At 45.8% G+C, this 16,467-nt stretch overlaps 1 protein-coding gene across 2 annotated transcripts in view; it reads right to left on the bottom strand.

Moving 5' to 3' along the window:
- OSBP2 (oxysterol binding protein 2) overlaps window positions 1-16,428 on the bottom strand; it is a 179,969-nt gene extending 163,541 nt beyond the window's left edge. The window contains exon 1 of one of the 2 annotated variants that reach the window (XM_019814768.3): window positions 15,720-16,428. In XM_019814768.3, the coding sequence (XP_019670327.1) occupies window positions 15,720-16,396 (677 nt within the window). In that variant the 5' untranslated portion in view covers window positions 16,397-16,428. The remainder of the gene's footprint in view (window positions 1-15,719) is intronic. The other variant, XM_019814769.3, reaches the window with a different exon arrangement.
- Window positions 16,429-16,467: the final 39 nt, after the last annotated feature.

Here is a 16,467-nt window from a genome sequence, read left to right on the forward strand (position 1 = left end):
GGTGCCTGAGTGGCTCAGTCGGTTAAGCATCCAACTTCAGCTCAGGTCATGATCTCACAGTTCGTGAGTTCGAGTCCTGTGTCAGGCTCTGTGCTGACAGCTCAGAGCCTGGAGCCTGGTTTGGATTCTGTGTCTCCCTCTCTCTCACTGCCCTTCTTCTGCTCATGCGCTCTCTCTCTCTCTCTCTCTCTCTTAAAAATAAACATTAAAAAAATTTTTTTAGTTAAAAAAAAAAGCGATCCATTGCATTTTAAATTCTTCGCTGTGTCGGGGCGCCTGGGTGGCCCAGTCGGTTAAGTGTCTGACTTTGGCTCACGTCATGATCTTGCAGTTGTGAGTTAAAGCCCCATGTCAGGCTCTGTGCTGACAGCTCGGAGCCTGGAGCCTGCTTTCGGATTCTGCATCTCCCTCTCTCTCTGTTCCTCCCCTACTCTCACTCTGTCTCTCTCTCTCTCTCTCAAAAAAAAGATTAAAAAAAAATTTAAATTCTTCCCCGTGTGTAATGGCAACCAACAGCAGTGCTGAACTGTTTTTTTAAAGGACTTTTATTTATTTACTTACTTACTTATTTTTAAAGTTTACTTATTTATTCTGAGAAAGAGGAGAGAGAGCATGTGCAGGGGAGGGACAGAGAGGGAGAAAGAGAATCCCAAGCAGGCTCTAGGCTGACAGTGCATAGCCCAATGCAGGGCTTGAACTCATGAACCCCTGAGATCATGACCTGAGCCAAGATCAAGTCAGATGCTTAACTGACTGAGCCACCCAGGCATCCCTATTTATTTATTTTTTAGTAAACTCTACACCCAACATGGGGCTTGAACTCACAGCCCTGAGATCAGTCATATGCTCCACCAACTGAGGCAGCCAGGCACCCCTGGGCTGAACTACTTTAATGATGAAGGGGACCTCTTGAGTCCCAGTGAGCCTGGCACAGGAATGAGCTGTGCACTGAGTGTCTCAGGAGGAGATAAAAGATGACAGGTCCCCAGGGCAAAGGGATGGATCTATTTCAAGACCTAGTCATGGGTACAGAACAATTCAGGATAGTTGAACAGATTTGTTTTTTTAAATCATCGCACAATCTCTGTAGCTGCAGCCACAATCTACAGAATGTTCTAGCAACCTAGATTCTTCCTTTTACAAGTGACCTGTTAGCTTAAAATTTCAGCAACACTAAACATATCCCCCTACCAAATACTACACTAAACAAAGAAGGTTCTAAAAAAGAAAATCAGCTAGCAAGCTAAGCAAAAGACTAGAACACTACAAATTAGAAGTCAATTAAGGAAACACTTAGATTGAATTTTAACACACCAAAACCAATTACATTTAAATGCACAGATTACAATATAAACTTACAGATCTGATGGTGAGACACATAATTTATTCAGGAATTCTATTCCTTCCTTTCATGGCCTCCAGTATTATGAACACTGATATTAATATTAGGTGGAATAATCTTATGTGAAAGTGACTTCCACTGAGCTTCAAGTGAAGCAGAAATAGCAGCTAAACTCCAATCAAAACATGACAGCAGCCTGCAAAACTGAAGGTCTCACACCACAGGCAGCCACAGATTTCCCAAACAGAGACTGTGTTTAAAACAACTCTCACCCCCACTTGTCATGTTCACTGTTTCATTCAGTCAGTGTGGCAGGCCAGGCAGTAGGTTCAGACCATTGAAAAAAACAGCACAGGTCCAGGCCTCCATGGGGTGGTGGCTCTCCTGGGCCCCCAGAGAATCCAACAAGAGCGAATGACCTTCTGTCTCTCCTCCACCATTTGGACTGAATGAGGGAAGGGCCCTGTCAGCAGAGAGGGGTCTTCCTATGAACACGTTTCTGAACTCCAGAAGGATAGTACACAGCATGGCTACACCCAAAAGAGCCCTCAAATATGTCTTCTCATCCTCTGGCAAATCTAGCTCTGCTTTCCTTGATTGTACATGTTAAACAGGAGTGTGAGGTTAAACAGGAGATTTTCGCTAGTTAAGCATTTACTACTAGCAAAATCCTTACATTCAAAACATCTCTTTCACTTCTGAAAGAGTTTACCAAGTACTTCCTCATGGTTTGTTTTGAACAGTCAAGTTGGGCTGTTTATAGATCACAAAAGTGGGGGCCACAGAGGTTTGGAGACTTTCTCCCACATTGGCAGGGACGATTGTGTAACTAACAGGCTACTGTGGAAATTACATGGTCAAAAAGGCTTTAAAAATTGTGATTTCTGTTTGCTCTCTCCTGGATCACTCTCTCTGGAAAAAGCCAGCTGCCATGCTGTGAGGACACTCAAATAGCTCTTTGGAGAGGTCCAAAGAGAGAGGCACCGAGGCCAGCATCACTTTGCAAGGCACATGAGTGAGCCATCTTGAAAGTGGAGCCTCCAGCCCCAGTCAAGCCTTCAAGTGAGTGCAGCTCTCATGAGACATCCCAAGCCAGAATCACCCCAACTAACCGCCCACTCAGGAATTCTAGACCCACAGAAACTGTGAGATAATGTTAATTGTTGTTTTAAGCCACTAAATTTTAGGATGATTTGTTATGCAGCAAGAAAGAATACACAGGAACACAGAGCCAGCATCTCTGAGGATGAAGAATATGGCTGCATGGAATGGATAAGTCCATCCCTGTGGGACAGAGAAACATTCCATTGAGCATGGATGTTGCCTGGAAACCCATCTCAGATCAACAGAGGGAGAACTTTCTAACAGTCCAAGTTATCAGGAATACCAGCTTGTCTTGGGAGATAGGTCTGTTCTCTGTCACCACAGAGGTTTGCTCAGAGGCTGGTGCTCATGGGGCAGATATGCCATAGGAAGAAGTCAATGAACAGAGAGATGGTTAGATTGGATGACTTCTAAGTTCCTTTCCTACCAAAGATTCTTCCACTGCCACACCATGCAGGGACCTGGAGAAACTTGCTCACCAGCTTCCTAGGCACCAATGACATGCCCGTACAATGTGTGTCTGGCTAACAGTTTCTGAAAACTGATTCTTTCTGGGAGGAAGCAGACAACACATGATCTACTGGTCCTGCCTTCAAACAGCTGTACATGCACATGAGCGGCATATTGCCACCAAGTACAATCTAGGGCTGACAGGGGAAGGGAGGCAGGAGGGCTTCAGCCCGAAGTCATTAATGTCTAAAAGGTTGCAAAGGCAGGGCACATTGTGAGGCACTCAGGTAAATGCAAGTGACAGAGAAAACACTATGGAAATCTGCTCAGGGGTTAAGAATGCCCTAATCACATCTCCTGAAGGCAATGACTCAGTAAACTGGCAGGCAAAATAAATTCAAACTTAGAACTGCAGGACTCAGAAGGAAATTACTTCTGTGCCTGCATCTGGCAAAATAATTTCATTTTCTAAAAATGGAAAATTCAAGGAAAATGTCTTTTTTTATGTTTGTTTATTTATTTATTTATTTATTTATTTATTTATTTATTGAGAGACAGAGCATGAGCAGGGGAGGGGCAGAGAGAGAGGGAGTTACAGAATCCGAAGCAGGCTCCAGGCTCTGAGCTGTCAGCACAGCAGGACTCAAACTCACCAGCCGTGAGATCATGACCTGAGCTGAAGTCGGACGCTTAACCGACTGAGCCACCCAGGTGCCCCAAGGAAGGTGTCTTTCTTGTCACAGCATGTGAACAATGTAGCAAAAGGTGGTACCCTCCCACACTCAGCCTGCTTGCAAGTCTCCCCAAACTGGGAACAGGAACACACCATTAGCCCATCTGTGGCTCAGCAAAACCAGCCCCAGCTCCAGCTGCCTGGACTCTGATCTCTAAGCCACTAAGTCAATAGACATTTCCATGCCATGCCCAGATCATCTTTGATATTTCATATCTCTTCCAACTTCTTTTAATCAGCTCCCCATCAAATTATCAGGAAGCTGGGGCTAAAAGGAACCCCATAGGTCTCCCAGTCCAGCCCCTTTATTTTACAGATGATTAGTGGGATCATTGGAAGGAAGGTTAGAGGCTGGGATAGACTGAAGTATTTTCCCCAATTCCTAATGTCCTTCATGAATTACAATTACATGTCCACACCCTTTGTCATTGGACTTTGGAGGATCACTCACTACAGTGGGGAGTGGGTACCCACTGGCCCCACTGATATTGGAAGAGGCCATATGCCTTGATTCAGCCAACAGAATGTGGACCAGAGTAAAGGTGTGCGGGCTCGAGCCAGGGTGCTTCCTTTCCTGCTCGGCCTCCTACACTTCTACCATCATGGGGAGAAGACTGACTCTGCTAGCCTACTTGTTCAAAGCAGAGGAGTGTCCCAGGTGCTGCTGCTGGAGGCAGAGCTGCCCCAGCCACCTGCAGACGTGCAAACAAGAATAAACCCCCCTTGCTTTAAACCTCTGAATTTTGGGGTGATTTATTTTGGGGCTGCCTGATCCAGGAGTACAAGTGAGATGAGGACCCAGTTCTAACTCTCATCTCCCCTCTCCCCTTTAAGAATACACATGGGGTGCCTGGGTGGCTCAGTCGGTTAAGCATCCGACTTTGGCTCAGGTCATGATCTCACAGTTTGTGAGTTCAAGCCCCCCATCAGGCTCTGTGCTGACAGCTCAGAGCCTAGAGCCTGCTTTGTGGATTCTGTCTCCTGCTCTCTCTGCCTCTCCCCTGCTCGTACTCTGCCTCTCTCTCTCAAAAATAAATAAAACATTTAAAAAATTAAAAAAAAAGAGTACACAGAGCCCATTGTCACTGTGGTATGACAGTAGAGGAAGAAACCAGAAGATGATCTTGGAGAGGCAGAGACGAGGCTGGTCCTAAGAATAAGCAGTGGTTGTATGTATTTGGGATGCTTAGAAGATGAAAAAGGAGTCTCTTGTGCCAAAATGCAGATACCTGTCAGCAATCTTTGTCAGCAACCTAACTGAGTGCTTTTGATTTCAACACACTTTCTCTTATGCTATCACAATCATTTTTTTTTTGCAAGTGGGGGGCTTAGTAGCTGGTTACAGAAACCTAGAGATGTGGGAAGGGAACTTAGATGTCTGTTTTCTTGGATAAACTTCCCACAGTCCCAGACAACGGAGCTGCAGGTGGACCCTGCAATGGCACAATGTCCTATCCAATAAGTATACATGTTTTCCAAATAGGTTTGATTTTCATCCTTGCATATATGGTGCCAAGGGTACTAAGACCACTCAATGGGGAAAGGACATCTTCAGCCAATGGTTCTAGGAAAACTGAATGTCTACATGCAAAAGAATGAAATTGGAGCTTTGACTGACTCCAGGGTTGGGACAAGACAAGTGCAAGAAGAGCCTGGAACATGTTTTCAAGCTAGACACAGGAAACTCTTAATCCCATCAGAGTCCTATCCAAAGGACTCCAGAACCAACTGAAGAGGCCCCCCTGAGGGCAAAGACAGGGCAGGACAATAGAAACATCATTAAGTGCAATACAACAGTGGGCTGACACACGGCAAACATGTTTGTATCCATGAGATGATAGTGGTTTTGCGAAAACAAACCAAACAGATTGGTCACCATTAGAAGGTAAGAACCAACTCATGATTTTGAAATCTTGTGATTAAAGGGAAGAACACATTACCTCCTGGATCAAGTTTCTAGATCCATCTGCTGAATTAAAGAACTACAGAGGACACAGGAACTTGTTAACTGACACCAAGAGAATTCAATCAGCAAAACCCAGACTGTGTGAAATTCTATGGGTGGACGTCATTTTGGTCCTTGTACAAAAAAATGTATCAAAAAACCATTCACAACATTTGAGACAATTAAAACTGTGGACACTGGATATTTGGTGATAATCAGGAATTATTATTTTTAGTGTAACAATGGTATTGCAGATAAGTTCTTAAAAATCCTTATCCTTTAGAGAGATATACTGAAACATTTACAGGTGAAATGTGATATTTGTGATTCACTTTGAAACGGTATTGGCAGGAGACTGAGATGAAATAAGATTGGCCAGAAACTTAGTAATTGCTAAAACTGGGTAATGGGTGCATGGGGGTTTATTACACTATTGTCTACTAGTGCATATGTTTAAACTTCTTCACCAAAGTTTTATTTATTTTTTTAATGTTTACTCATTTATTTTGAGAGAGAGAGAGAGTACACAAGCAGGGGAGGGGCAGAGAAAGAGGGAGAGAATCCCAAGCAGGCTCTGCACTGTCAGCACAGAGCCTGACATGGGTCTCTATCCCATCAACCATGAGATCATGACCTGAGCCAAAATCAAGAGTCCAACACTTAACTCACTGAGTCATCCAGACACCCCCCTCCAAAGAATTTTAAAAATTTTTTTAATGTTTTATTTATTCTTGAGAGAGAGAGACAGACAGAGCACGAGCAGAGGAGGGGCAGAGTGAGAGAGGGACACAGAATCTGAAGCAGGCTCCAGGCTCTGAGCTGTCAGCACAGAGCCCAGCCTGGGGCTTGAACTCACAAGCCGTGAGATCATGACCTGAACCAAAGTCAGATGCTTTACTGACTGAGCCACCCAGGCGCCCCAATTAAATACAAGCGAGTACAATGAATTTTCAATAATGTCACATATCCTTGGTTCACAATAAGCCTCAGAAAAGGAGCGAAAATCTGAGCGATGTATAGCCTCTGTGGTCACTCCGTTTCTCCTGGCAATTCAGTGATGTCCCCTGGGCTATTGCAATAGCGTGTTGAGTCTTTATAGCATGTAAAAATAAATAAATAAATAAATAAATAAATAAATAAATAAATAAATAAATAAAATTACAAAAGGTCTTCTATTAAAAAAAAAAAAAAAGACTTCACAGGAATTTGAGACTCTACTAAGTAGAAGACACTATGCCTGGGGCGCCTGGGTGGCTCAGTCAGTTAAGCGTCCGACTTCAGCTCAGGTCATGATCTTGTGGTCCGTGAGTTCAAGCCCCGCGTTGGGCTCTGGGCTGATGGCTCAGAGCCTGGAGCCTGCTTCCGATTCTGTGTCTCCCTCTCTCTCTGCCCCTCCCCCATTTGTGCTCTCTCTCTGTCTCAAAAATAAATAAACATTAAAAAAAATTTTTTTAAATAAAAATAAAAAAATATAAAAAAATAAAAAAAAAAAAAAGAAGACACTATGCCCAGAACCCCAGGGAACACTACAGTGAGAAAACACAGCCCCAGGCTATGGAGGGGAGGAGCCAGGTATTAATCTTATAGAGGGAGATAAACCAAAATCCTGCTAATAGGGGTGCACAGCCAAATGATATAATACAAAACAAAAGAGCATCAGAGGAAGAATGGTTCTGCCAGCCCAGCTCGTCACAGGGGAATCCAGGCAGGTTCATCCTGAGATGCCTTGGAATTAAGACTGTCAGTTAGGATGTCTATAGCAATGAAGAGGGGATGAAGGGATGGCCAGTATAGAGATTTGAATAGGATACTGCAGGTCATGTGGTTTGCAGAGGAGAAATAAGGCAAATTAGATAGAAGAAGGGTCAAGGCCAGGGGATTGAGAGAGAGGGAGGGGGAGAAAGGGAAGGGGCACTCAGCTGGGAAGGACAATGAATGGTGAGCCCAGGAAAGTCACACACTATATTTCAGGAAGACAGTACCTACTGCTGCTTCAGAACAACACAATCTGGCAGTTTTCTATGCAAGCTCAGCAATGCCATATGCCCTCTTCTTGGTTTAGGCAATGGCCCAACAAAGCAGATCAAATGGTATGAGTCAAGATTGTTAAATCAGCCTTCAATGCGCAGAGCTGTGGCTGAGCATGTGATGAGGTGTCAAGAGGAGTGAAGCTTAGTGATCAGAACTCTTAAAAACGGAAACAGACGCAGGAAGTAGTCCCATATAAAAGAAAAAAAAAACATACAACAACCAGCATGACCCTGAAACTCACTGACAGTTTGCTTCATGTGTGTGATTATGAAAGGAGCCTCTTAAAGCCACATCTCTGTGTGGTGACACCTGGTATGTGTGATTCACCACACATCAAGCTGCCAATTTCAATTTTGTTCAGGGTGTTTCTTACCATCTCCTACTCCTTGTATGTGAGTTTACAGTATAGTGTACTTCTCTCCCCCTAGGACAAGCAGACATTGATCCTAGTTAAGGAACCTCACACCCTTTCCACAGACTTGTCTTTCTTTGCTGACATAGTTTATGAACTATACCCCAGAAGACTACAGAGGCATGAAAGCTGCATGCTTGGATACCCAACTTCCTGGGAGCTCCCCCACAACACTGTGTCTGAACTGCTGGCCTTTTACTTAATGGCCAGGATGGGTATGGATTCCCCTCCTCCCCTTCCTCCTCCACCCAGTGGTTTGATGGTGGTATGCATGTCTATCTCCCACACTGCCTTATAGATCGTTGGCCCTCAATAAAAGATACAACCAGAGCTGGTGTATGCTTACTGTTGCAAATGTTCCAGACTGCTCATCAGGCCCCAATCTTGGATTAACAGACCCTTCCCGAAGAAGGCACAAGGGTCAGTAGCAGCTGAAGAACTCACACGAGACATTCCATCAAAGGCACAAAAGTACTTGCAGAGGAAGGAAGTCCATGTAGCAAGTATACCCTAGACATATGCAAAATCCAAGTCACCAAAGGGTACTGGGGAAGGTCTAGATTACAAAAGTGTCTTTGAAATGATAAAGGGACAACCAAGTGACCAGAACTCCATAGAGAAGGCCCTCAGACATACAGAGCAGCAGGCCACACCCATACCCTGCACGACTGGCACATGCTTTCTCTGATAGAAAATAAGAAGCCACTCTGCCACTCAAAGCCAAAGGTAAGCACTTACTCTCCTTGAACCAGAGCAAGTGTTGGCCCTTACCCCTGCCTGACATCACTGAAGTCTGCAAGGAGGAAGGAAGTCAGAGCTGTGCAGAAAAGAATTACCATGGCTGGCCTGAGACCACTTACCCTTTGAAAGGCCTGCACCTGAGATTTGCCCTTGGCCAGCATCTGGGAACCTGGATTTGGGGAAGTCTCCCCCCATTCACTAACTGCTAAAGGTGGCTCATTGTGCCTAAACTACTTGTACAAAACTGTGGTCTCTGCTGAATACCTTCTTTCCTTCTGGGAGTCTGGACTTTGGGTATATGCCAGGCAGAGGGTACCCATGTGGTCAGCCCCCAGTAAAAACCATAGCCACTGAGTCTCTAATGAGTTTCTCTGGCTGGCAACATTTCACATTTCATTGATGGAGGAATTGAGCATGTTCTGTGTGACTCCACTGGGAAAGGACTCTCAGAAGCTTGCATCTGGTTTCCCCAGACTTCGCCCCATGCCCTCTCCTTCCTCTTGCTGATGGTGCTTTGCCCCCTTTCACTGTAATAAAGCATAGCTGTAAGCACAAATAGATGCTGAGTCGTAGGAGTCCTCCTAGCTCCTTATGTAACCTGGAGTTAGTCAACACAAGACCACACTAGGGGTCTCCCCAATGTGAGGTGGTAGAGTTTGTGAGCTGTCCCTGGTGCTGTCCATGAGCTCCTACTTTTTGTTCCAAATAATAGAACAGCACTCCTGGTCTGCACTCCTCACTGAAACCATGAGCTGGAAATCCCTCTGATATCTGCGGAGAATCCCACAGATGTGAGGGCCTATTACCTGATTGGTTCTAACATTTTGGGGTGGGAGCCTCACCTCTGATCCATGGTCTGCTTCCCACAGGGTCTTACACATGGAGCATGTGCAAAGCAAACCGTCTGGTGAACATGAAACTAGTTTTGAAGGAGCGATAAAATCACAAAAATCCCTTTTAATAGCTTTATCTTTGCTCCCCATTCCTCCAACTTTATGAAGTGACAAATCGTCTTAGGTATATAGAGACCATATGCACAAACACTTGTAACCCTATGGGAATACAAATGAGGAACACAGAAAGAGGTTACTGTTTCATTGAAAAGCCTATTTCAACACATTCAAATCTGTCAACATAATATATCCAGATAATCTCTATTTTATAACTATAGCTTTTCTGGCACGCCAGGCTTAAGCCAGTAATCTCCCACTTATCATCCAAATCTCCTGCCAGCAAACAAGTTTTTAAAACTGAAAACAAATTAAGAAAATCCAAGTTTGGCACTAACATACTTGGCTTTCTGAAATCTCATAAAATTGCAGGCAATTCTCATTCATTCACTTACTCATCCATTCAGATTAACCAAGCTACTGAGAACATACCAGCAGCAAAGCACCCTGCTAGGCTCTATGCAGAATACAAAGATGCTGCACTTGGCCATGATGTTCCTTTGCTGCAAAGCTATCTGCAGAGATGCCTACAGGCACACTGTGTGTATGTGGCACCCAGAGAAGGAAGACATGGCCCTTGGATCAGTCAGGGGCCACTGTGGGCATTTCAAACAGGAGAAAACCAATGCAGGGATGTATAAACACAAGGGATGGAACTGTTGAAAAAGAATCCTGGAGAAGACAAGGCAACTCCAGGGCCACTGGGTGGGGATGAGCTGTCCAGAGCAGAATTTGGAAGCTGGGACACCAGTGAAGCAAAAGGCAGACCTGAACCACAATGTGGCACTAGGAACGGAGAGGAGGGACTAGAGGAGAAAGACAGGCAGAGCTCACAATTCCATCTGATGTCGGAATAGGGAGGGAGGAGGCAGCAAGCATGACTCAGAGGTTTGCAGCTATTCATAGAAAGAAAAGTTAGCAGGAGGAGCAGGCTTGGTGGGGAAAATTACAATTCGTGTCACCAGACCTTGCTAAAAATGTTGGTGTGTACCGTGCTTCTCCAAAGTATGCTACCAGTCCACTCATGACCTTTTTGCCACACCCTTATGCTAAATGTGAAGAAAATAGACTTCAAACAAATGTGGACACATTAGCAACCAACGCATTTCTTCTCAGCTTCCTAACGGTCTCACGGTATGAAACACTGAATGATATTTTAAAGCCGAATCCAATATGGTAAGGCCACCATCTTCTAGGGTAGAGACCCCAGTGACTTAACCTGCAGACCTGCATTCTTAACTTCACGTTTTTCAGGGACATTTTGCAACTTTCCCATATCTGTCCTATGAGTATTACCTAAAGTGACACTGAGGACACTACTATTTCCTGGCACCCAGTCTCTGTGACAGTGGCTTTTGAGAGATGGCCTCGCTAGAAGAATGAGTGCACGATCCATCCTAGAGGCAAAGATGTCTTGGTGTGCCATCTTCTCTCACCTGGCCACAACCCAACAATGGGCCCAGCTCACCAAATGTTCAATGGTCTTCCTCACCAAAAGGCTTTCAAATTTTACTCTCACTTGACTGAAGCCTTCTTTCTTACAGACCCAGACTAATTTCTTTGAGGCCTCCCTTGCTAACTGCCTTAGCCATGCCTACCTGCACAGATCAGCCTGAACAACAAATAAATTAAAACAAATGCTCCTGTTTGAAATCATTTCCTGGGAAACAAATGTCATTTATAGTGTCACTGAATAAGCAACTGGTATAAACAAAGCTGAATTTTGCTTAACCAAATCAATTTTGTCATTAATGTCGATAAAGCAATATGCGTGAAATGGTCTTTCCCTAAGGACTTGCTGAAGATGACACCTTTGAAAATTCCACATCATTTATGAATTTTTCCTTAATGTCATGTAATCACATGTTCTCTGTGAGATGAGAGAACTAGGGATACATGGGAACCAACAACCAAAAGAAAAAAAAAAAAAACTGAGCGCAAACCATATTCTCTTTGTTTGTATCCAAACAGATATGTGATTAAGAATGCCAGCAATGGAGGGGCACCTGTGTGACTCAGTCAGTTAAGCTTCCAACTCTGAATTTTGGCTCAGGTCATGATCTCACAGTTTGTGAGTCCGAGCCCCACATCTCCACTGTCAGTGCAAAGCCTGCTTGGGAGTCTCTCTCTCTCTCTCTCTCTCTCTCTCTCTCTCTCTCTCTCTCTCTCTCTCTCACTGCCCCTCCCCTGCTTGTGCTCTCTCTCTTTCTAAATAAATAAATAAATAAACAAACAAACAAACTTAAAAAAAAAAGAATGCTAGCAATGGAATAAGAACCGTAACTCCTGTGTTTATTTATATTCCTAGCACATTGTTGGAAAGAAGTAAATACCTGCCAACAATTCCTGATACTTCCCAGAAATTGTTTTTACACGTGACAATATTTAGAGTATTTTTTTAATCCTGATAACATGACTGTTACTAAGCCCAGCTGTTGGCACTATGCACTTTCTCTCACTATGTACCTAGAATAAGCTTAGGTGATCAAATGAGCTTCTCAAGCAAAATCCAGGACAGAAGTACCTGAAGAAGTCACACTTAATAGAGAAATTCTAATCCAAACCTCTACTGACTTCCCATTAAGGTAAAAATAATGAGGAATTCAGGCCAAAATGACAAGATAGCATAGTGTGCCTATTTGATTGGTAAAAATCAATGCTGAGGATACCAACTGTTGCAAAGAATACAAATCCACAAAATCTATTAACTGCCGGTGGGAGTCTAAATTGATACAACCGCTTTGGCCAACAGTTTGGGCATTATATAAGGGGAATTTTCACATTCCTACAACCTGGCAATTTCACCCAAGAGAAACCCCTGCATGTGTACTAGAATTATCATGGTCACCCATCAACAGGAAAATGCATAAATGAAAGTGGCACACTCACATCCTGGACTGTTATACCGCAGTCAAAATGAGCCCCCCCCCTCTCCAAATCATATATTGTACAATACTCTTTTTATCAAGTTAAAAATGGCTGAAATGAAAAACATGGGGCTTTTAAACTGTACATAAAAGAGATAAAACTAAATAAGAAGGAAAGAAAGAGGATAGTGAGCAAAATTTGGGATGGTGGCTCCCCTGGAGGGAGGGAGGCTGGAGGATGGGATTAGGAGAGAGAGCACAAGAAATGTGTGCCCACATTTTCTCTGAAGACATTTCTCCAAACACCAGGCTTCACTTAGTTAAAAAATAATAATAAAATAAAATCAGAGTGGTCTTTCCAAAAGGGAAGCTTGTGAGAGAAATGGCTCTGATTCCTTCTCCACCCGGGCGCATCAGCCCAACAGGTTAAACCTGGCTCTACCTGGCCCCTAAGGAAGAGAGATCATGAACAAAAATTCTCTCACCCTGTCTTCAGCCCACAAGCTTGTATCTTGCCTCTCTTCTAGCCACACACACACTTAGAGAACTACTGAGAGCCGGGGTTCCAGGGAGGGTGAGGAGAGAACACACATGAGCAGGCACAGACAGAGCCCTGGGGAACCCACCCCGCTGCTGTCAGCACCGTGCGCGACAGGCCTACAGGGCACTCAATCCTTGACCACAGCAGGCAGGATGGCAGGATTCAGATCAGAAGCAGGGACAGGAGAGCGGTGTGGTGTCAAACATCTGAACTGCTGAGAAGCACGAGGAGGGCCAGGCCAAAGGGTCTTCCAGAGGGCAGAACAGAAGTGCCAGGAAGAAGTGGCAATTTTGGCTCCGCTTCAGAAGGGCCTTTTCTGTACTTGGAGACTTACCCATCTCCAGTGGCACCACGTACAAGTGGGCACCTCTGGGTAAGCCACTGAAGTTTGGTCATTTGGCTTCAGTTTCTCTTCCTGTAAAATGGGAATGAGGACATATTCCTGGAAAGGCTCACATGGGACTAAATGATGGCACAGGGCTGTACAAATGTCAGGAATCATTCACTCCACCCGGACAAGTCAAATAACTATTCTGCCCATCTTGGAGTCTAGAAATGTTCAAAAGCAAAACTACAGAGCCAGACTATGCAAGGACACACACAAGAAACTTGTTCCCTCCCCCTCCACCCCACAAACCAGTATCTGTCCCCACAACCTTATCAGCAAGCAATAAGAATTTTTCTTGGTACCCAAAGAATCTGCACATTTAAGATAACCTTGAAATGCCAACTGTCTACACACAGTTATTTTTAAGAAAAGAAAATGAGACATCTTTGCCCTTTCAACTAGAATAAAACAAAACAAAAGTGAATGCAATCAGGTTTTACTTCCATTAGAACTGGGGGACCCCATATTCATAAACATTATCTTGATCCCTATAGGTTAGTAATACCTGGTAAATACAGATGATTCAACAATGCTAACTCAGAGATGCGTGGGCATCTGGACACACATCTGGGACAGGCACAGACCATGGAGTACTAAAGGCCCAGGTCAGAATCTCTCTCCATTGCCTATTGGGCCAGTGACTCCTGACAAGCTACATCCTCCTGTCAAACCTCAGAACCCCTCATTTGTACAACAGTGTGGTGGTGAGGATGATGTGAATGTAACATAAAACAGTGTGGTCTATAGCTGACAATGACACATTTATACCAAATCACTGATGATCCCTATCATTGCATATCTTGGTGAAGTGTTTATACACCTGACAGAGAATGGTAAGTGGGATAAAACACCATTTGGAAAAGGTCCTCTGTTCATTTGGTTGCCTAACTCTAAGAACACTGTTCTGTGTGATCCGGATGGCACAGCTGAGTGAGCTTAGGGGCACCAAGACATCACATGAGAAAAGCACATGAAAAGTGTCAGCTTTCTGCCTTTTCAGGAATTAACAACAGTGATCCCCATTTTGGAGTGGGAGCCATCACTTAAGTCCAGTGGAGCTCTTGAATTCTCAGGGGCATCATAGACTGAAACATCCTCTAGAAGCTGTGTCCCAAGAAAGCTGGAGAAGGTCATATAAATCCTATAGTGAGTGACCTGAAGGCATACTGCTTGGCCAAGTGAAGTGACCAAGGTGACCTGAGTTTCAGCAAACAGCAAGGCAGGGCCCTCCTGTTTGCAATGACAATGGAGCAGTTCTTCTCAGACCATGGTCCAGAGCAGCAGCATCTGGGAACTTGGGAGAAATGCCAAATCTCAGGTCCTCCTAGACTCACTGCTTCAGAAACACAGCAGAGGGGCAAGTACTTTGTGGCCCTTCTGGGAATTCTGCTGATGGCTCAGGTTTGAGGACCAATGGCATAGAGTGATCTAAGACCTCGATGTTGAAACTAACCATCCCCAGGAAATACACTAAGGCAATAGCCAGTAAGAAAGGAGAGAAAGCCTTCAGTATCTTTCCCCCTTTCATCCATTTCAGTGGGCAGTGTTAGCTATCTCACTACCCGACTTCAATTTTGAAACCCATGCTGCTTGAAACCCAGCAGGACACTTCTGGTTCTCCACAGAACGCTAAGATGGGCCCTTAAAATGCAGACACTGTGTCTGATGCATCTGTGAGTCTGCTGTGCCCCACCCAAGGCCTGGCAACCAGGGGTGTCAGGAAAAGTGGGAAATAAACTAAGTGACCAACTAAGGGGGGAACAAACAGTCCCAAGTACTGTGGGTCCCAAAGTACTGAACAAGGTGACTGTCCCCCTCAGTCCTTAACTGAGGACTTAGGTCCTGAACCAGAATCAAAGACTTTGGGGGAACTGACTCTGATTGGCTGCCTGAGGTTCCACAGTTACCAAGACCAGAGGGGCCTGGAGGCCCCAGATCACTCCCTCCCTCCATGTCCCCACTCACTCCTTTAACCCAAGCTTGTCAGAGGTCCTGTCAGAGGAGGTGGAGGTGGGAGGCGGGGGGCTCCCCCATTAGAGGTCAGGGCCCCCAGCCTTTAGAGGTTGGCCAGAGATATTATTTCTCCTGCTAGGGGCTTGTTCCCAAACATCCCTAGGCTAGTGGCAGTGTCCTCCAACCCTAGACGCCCTCTGTCACCATCACTGTAGCATCACCACCCTCCAACGTCAGATGCCCCAACTTGGCACATTCCTACCTGTAGTAAGACAGCAGGCCGTTGCTGAGCACGAACCAGCGCCGCTGGTAGCCTTTCAGGTAGTTGGTCCACTTGAGCAGCCAGCCCTTGAAGCTGTCCAGAGGCAGTAAAGCCATGGGCGCAGTGGAGGTCGTGTCAGTCCCTGACATTGGAACCCCAAGAGGCGTCCTCGCCTGTCCAGGTCGCCCAAGGGGTAGCGGCTTTGACGCCGGCAGCGACCCGGGCTCGGGTTTGGTCCAGGGCACGCTCCCCGCTACTGGCCCGAGTGCCGGTAGCTGCTCTGGCGAGGTCTTGGGGAAGGGTCCAGCCCCTACACTTGAGCCCAACTCTTGCCAGGGCCCTGACCCCCGCTCCAATCCCAGCAGCAGTTCCGTTCCCGGTCTGGACTCTGGCCTTGGGTCGGACGTCTTCTCAGACGCAGGCTCCAGTCTCGGCACCGGCTCAGAAACTGGCTCCGACACCTGTTGTGACACAGGGTGCCGCTCAGGCTTCGGCACTGGCTGGGGCTGAGGCTTGGGCTGGGGCTTGGGCTCCGGCCCGGGGCCAGGCGTGGAAGCGCTCATGCTCGGCGCCGCCGTGTGGCAGGACAGGCAGGGGACAACCGTGAACAGCGACGAGAGTCCGCGGGAGCGGCCGCCACAGCCGCCGCCTCGGCACAGAGCGGCCGCTTTCCCCATAGAGCCCGCCGACCGGAGCGCGGCCGAGTCGCTGGGAGGGGGAAGCCGGAGGCGGAGGCCGGGGGCGGGGC

The sequence above is a fragment of the Felis catus genome, chromosome D3, assembly GCF_018350175.1.
Source record: "Felis catus isolate Fca126 chromosome D3, F.catus_Fca126_mat1.0, whole genome shotgun sequence".
In the NCBI taxonomy this organism is placed as follows: domain Eukaryota; kingdom Metazoa; phylum Chordata; class Mammalia; order Carnivora; family Felidae; genus Felis; species Felis catus.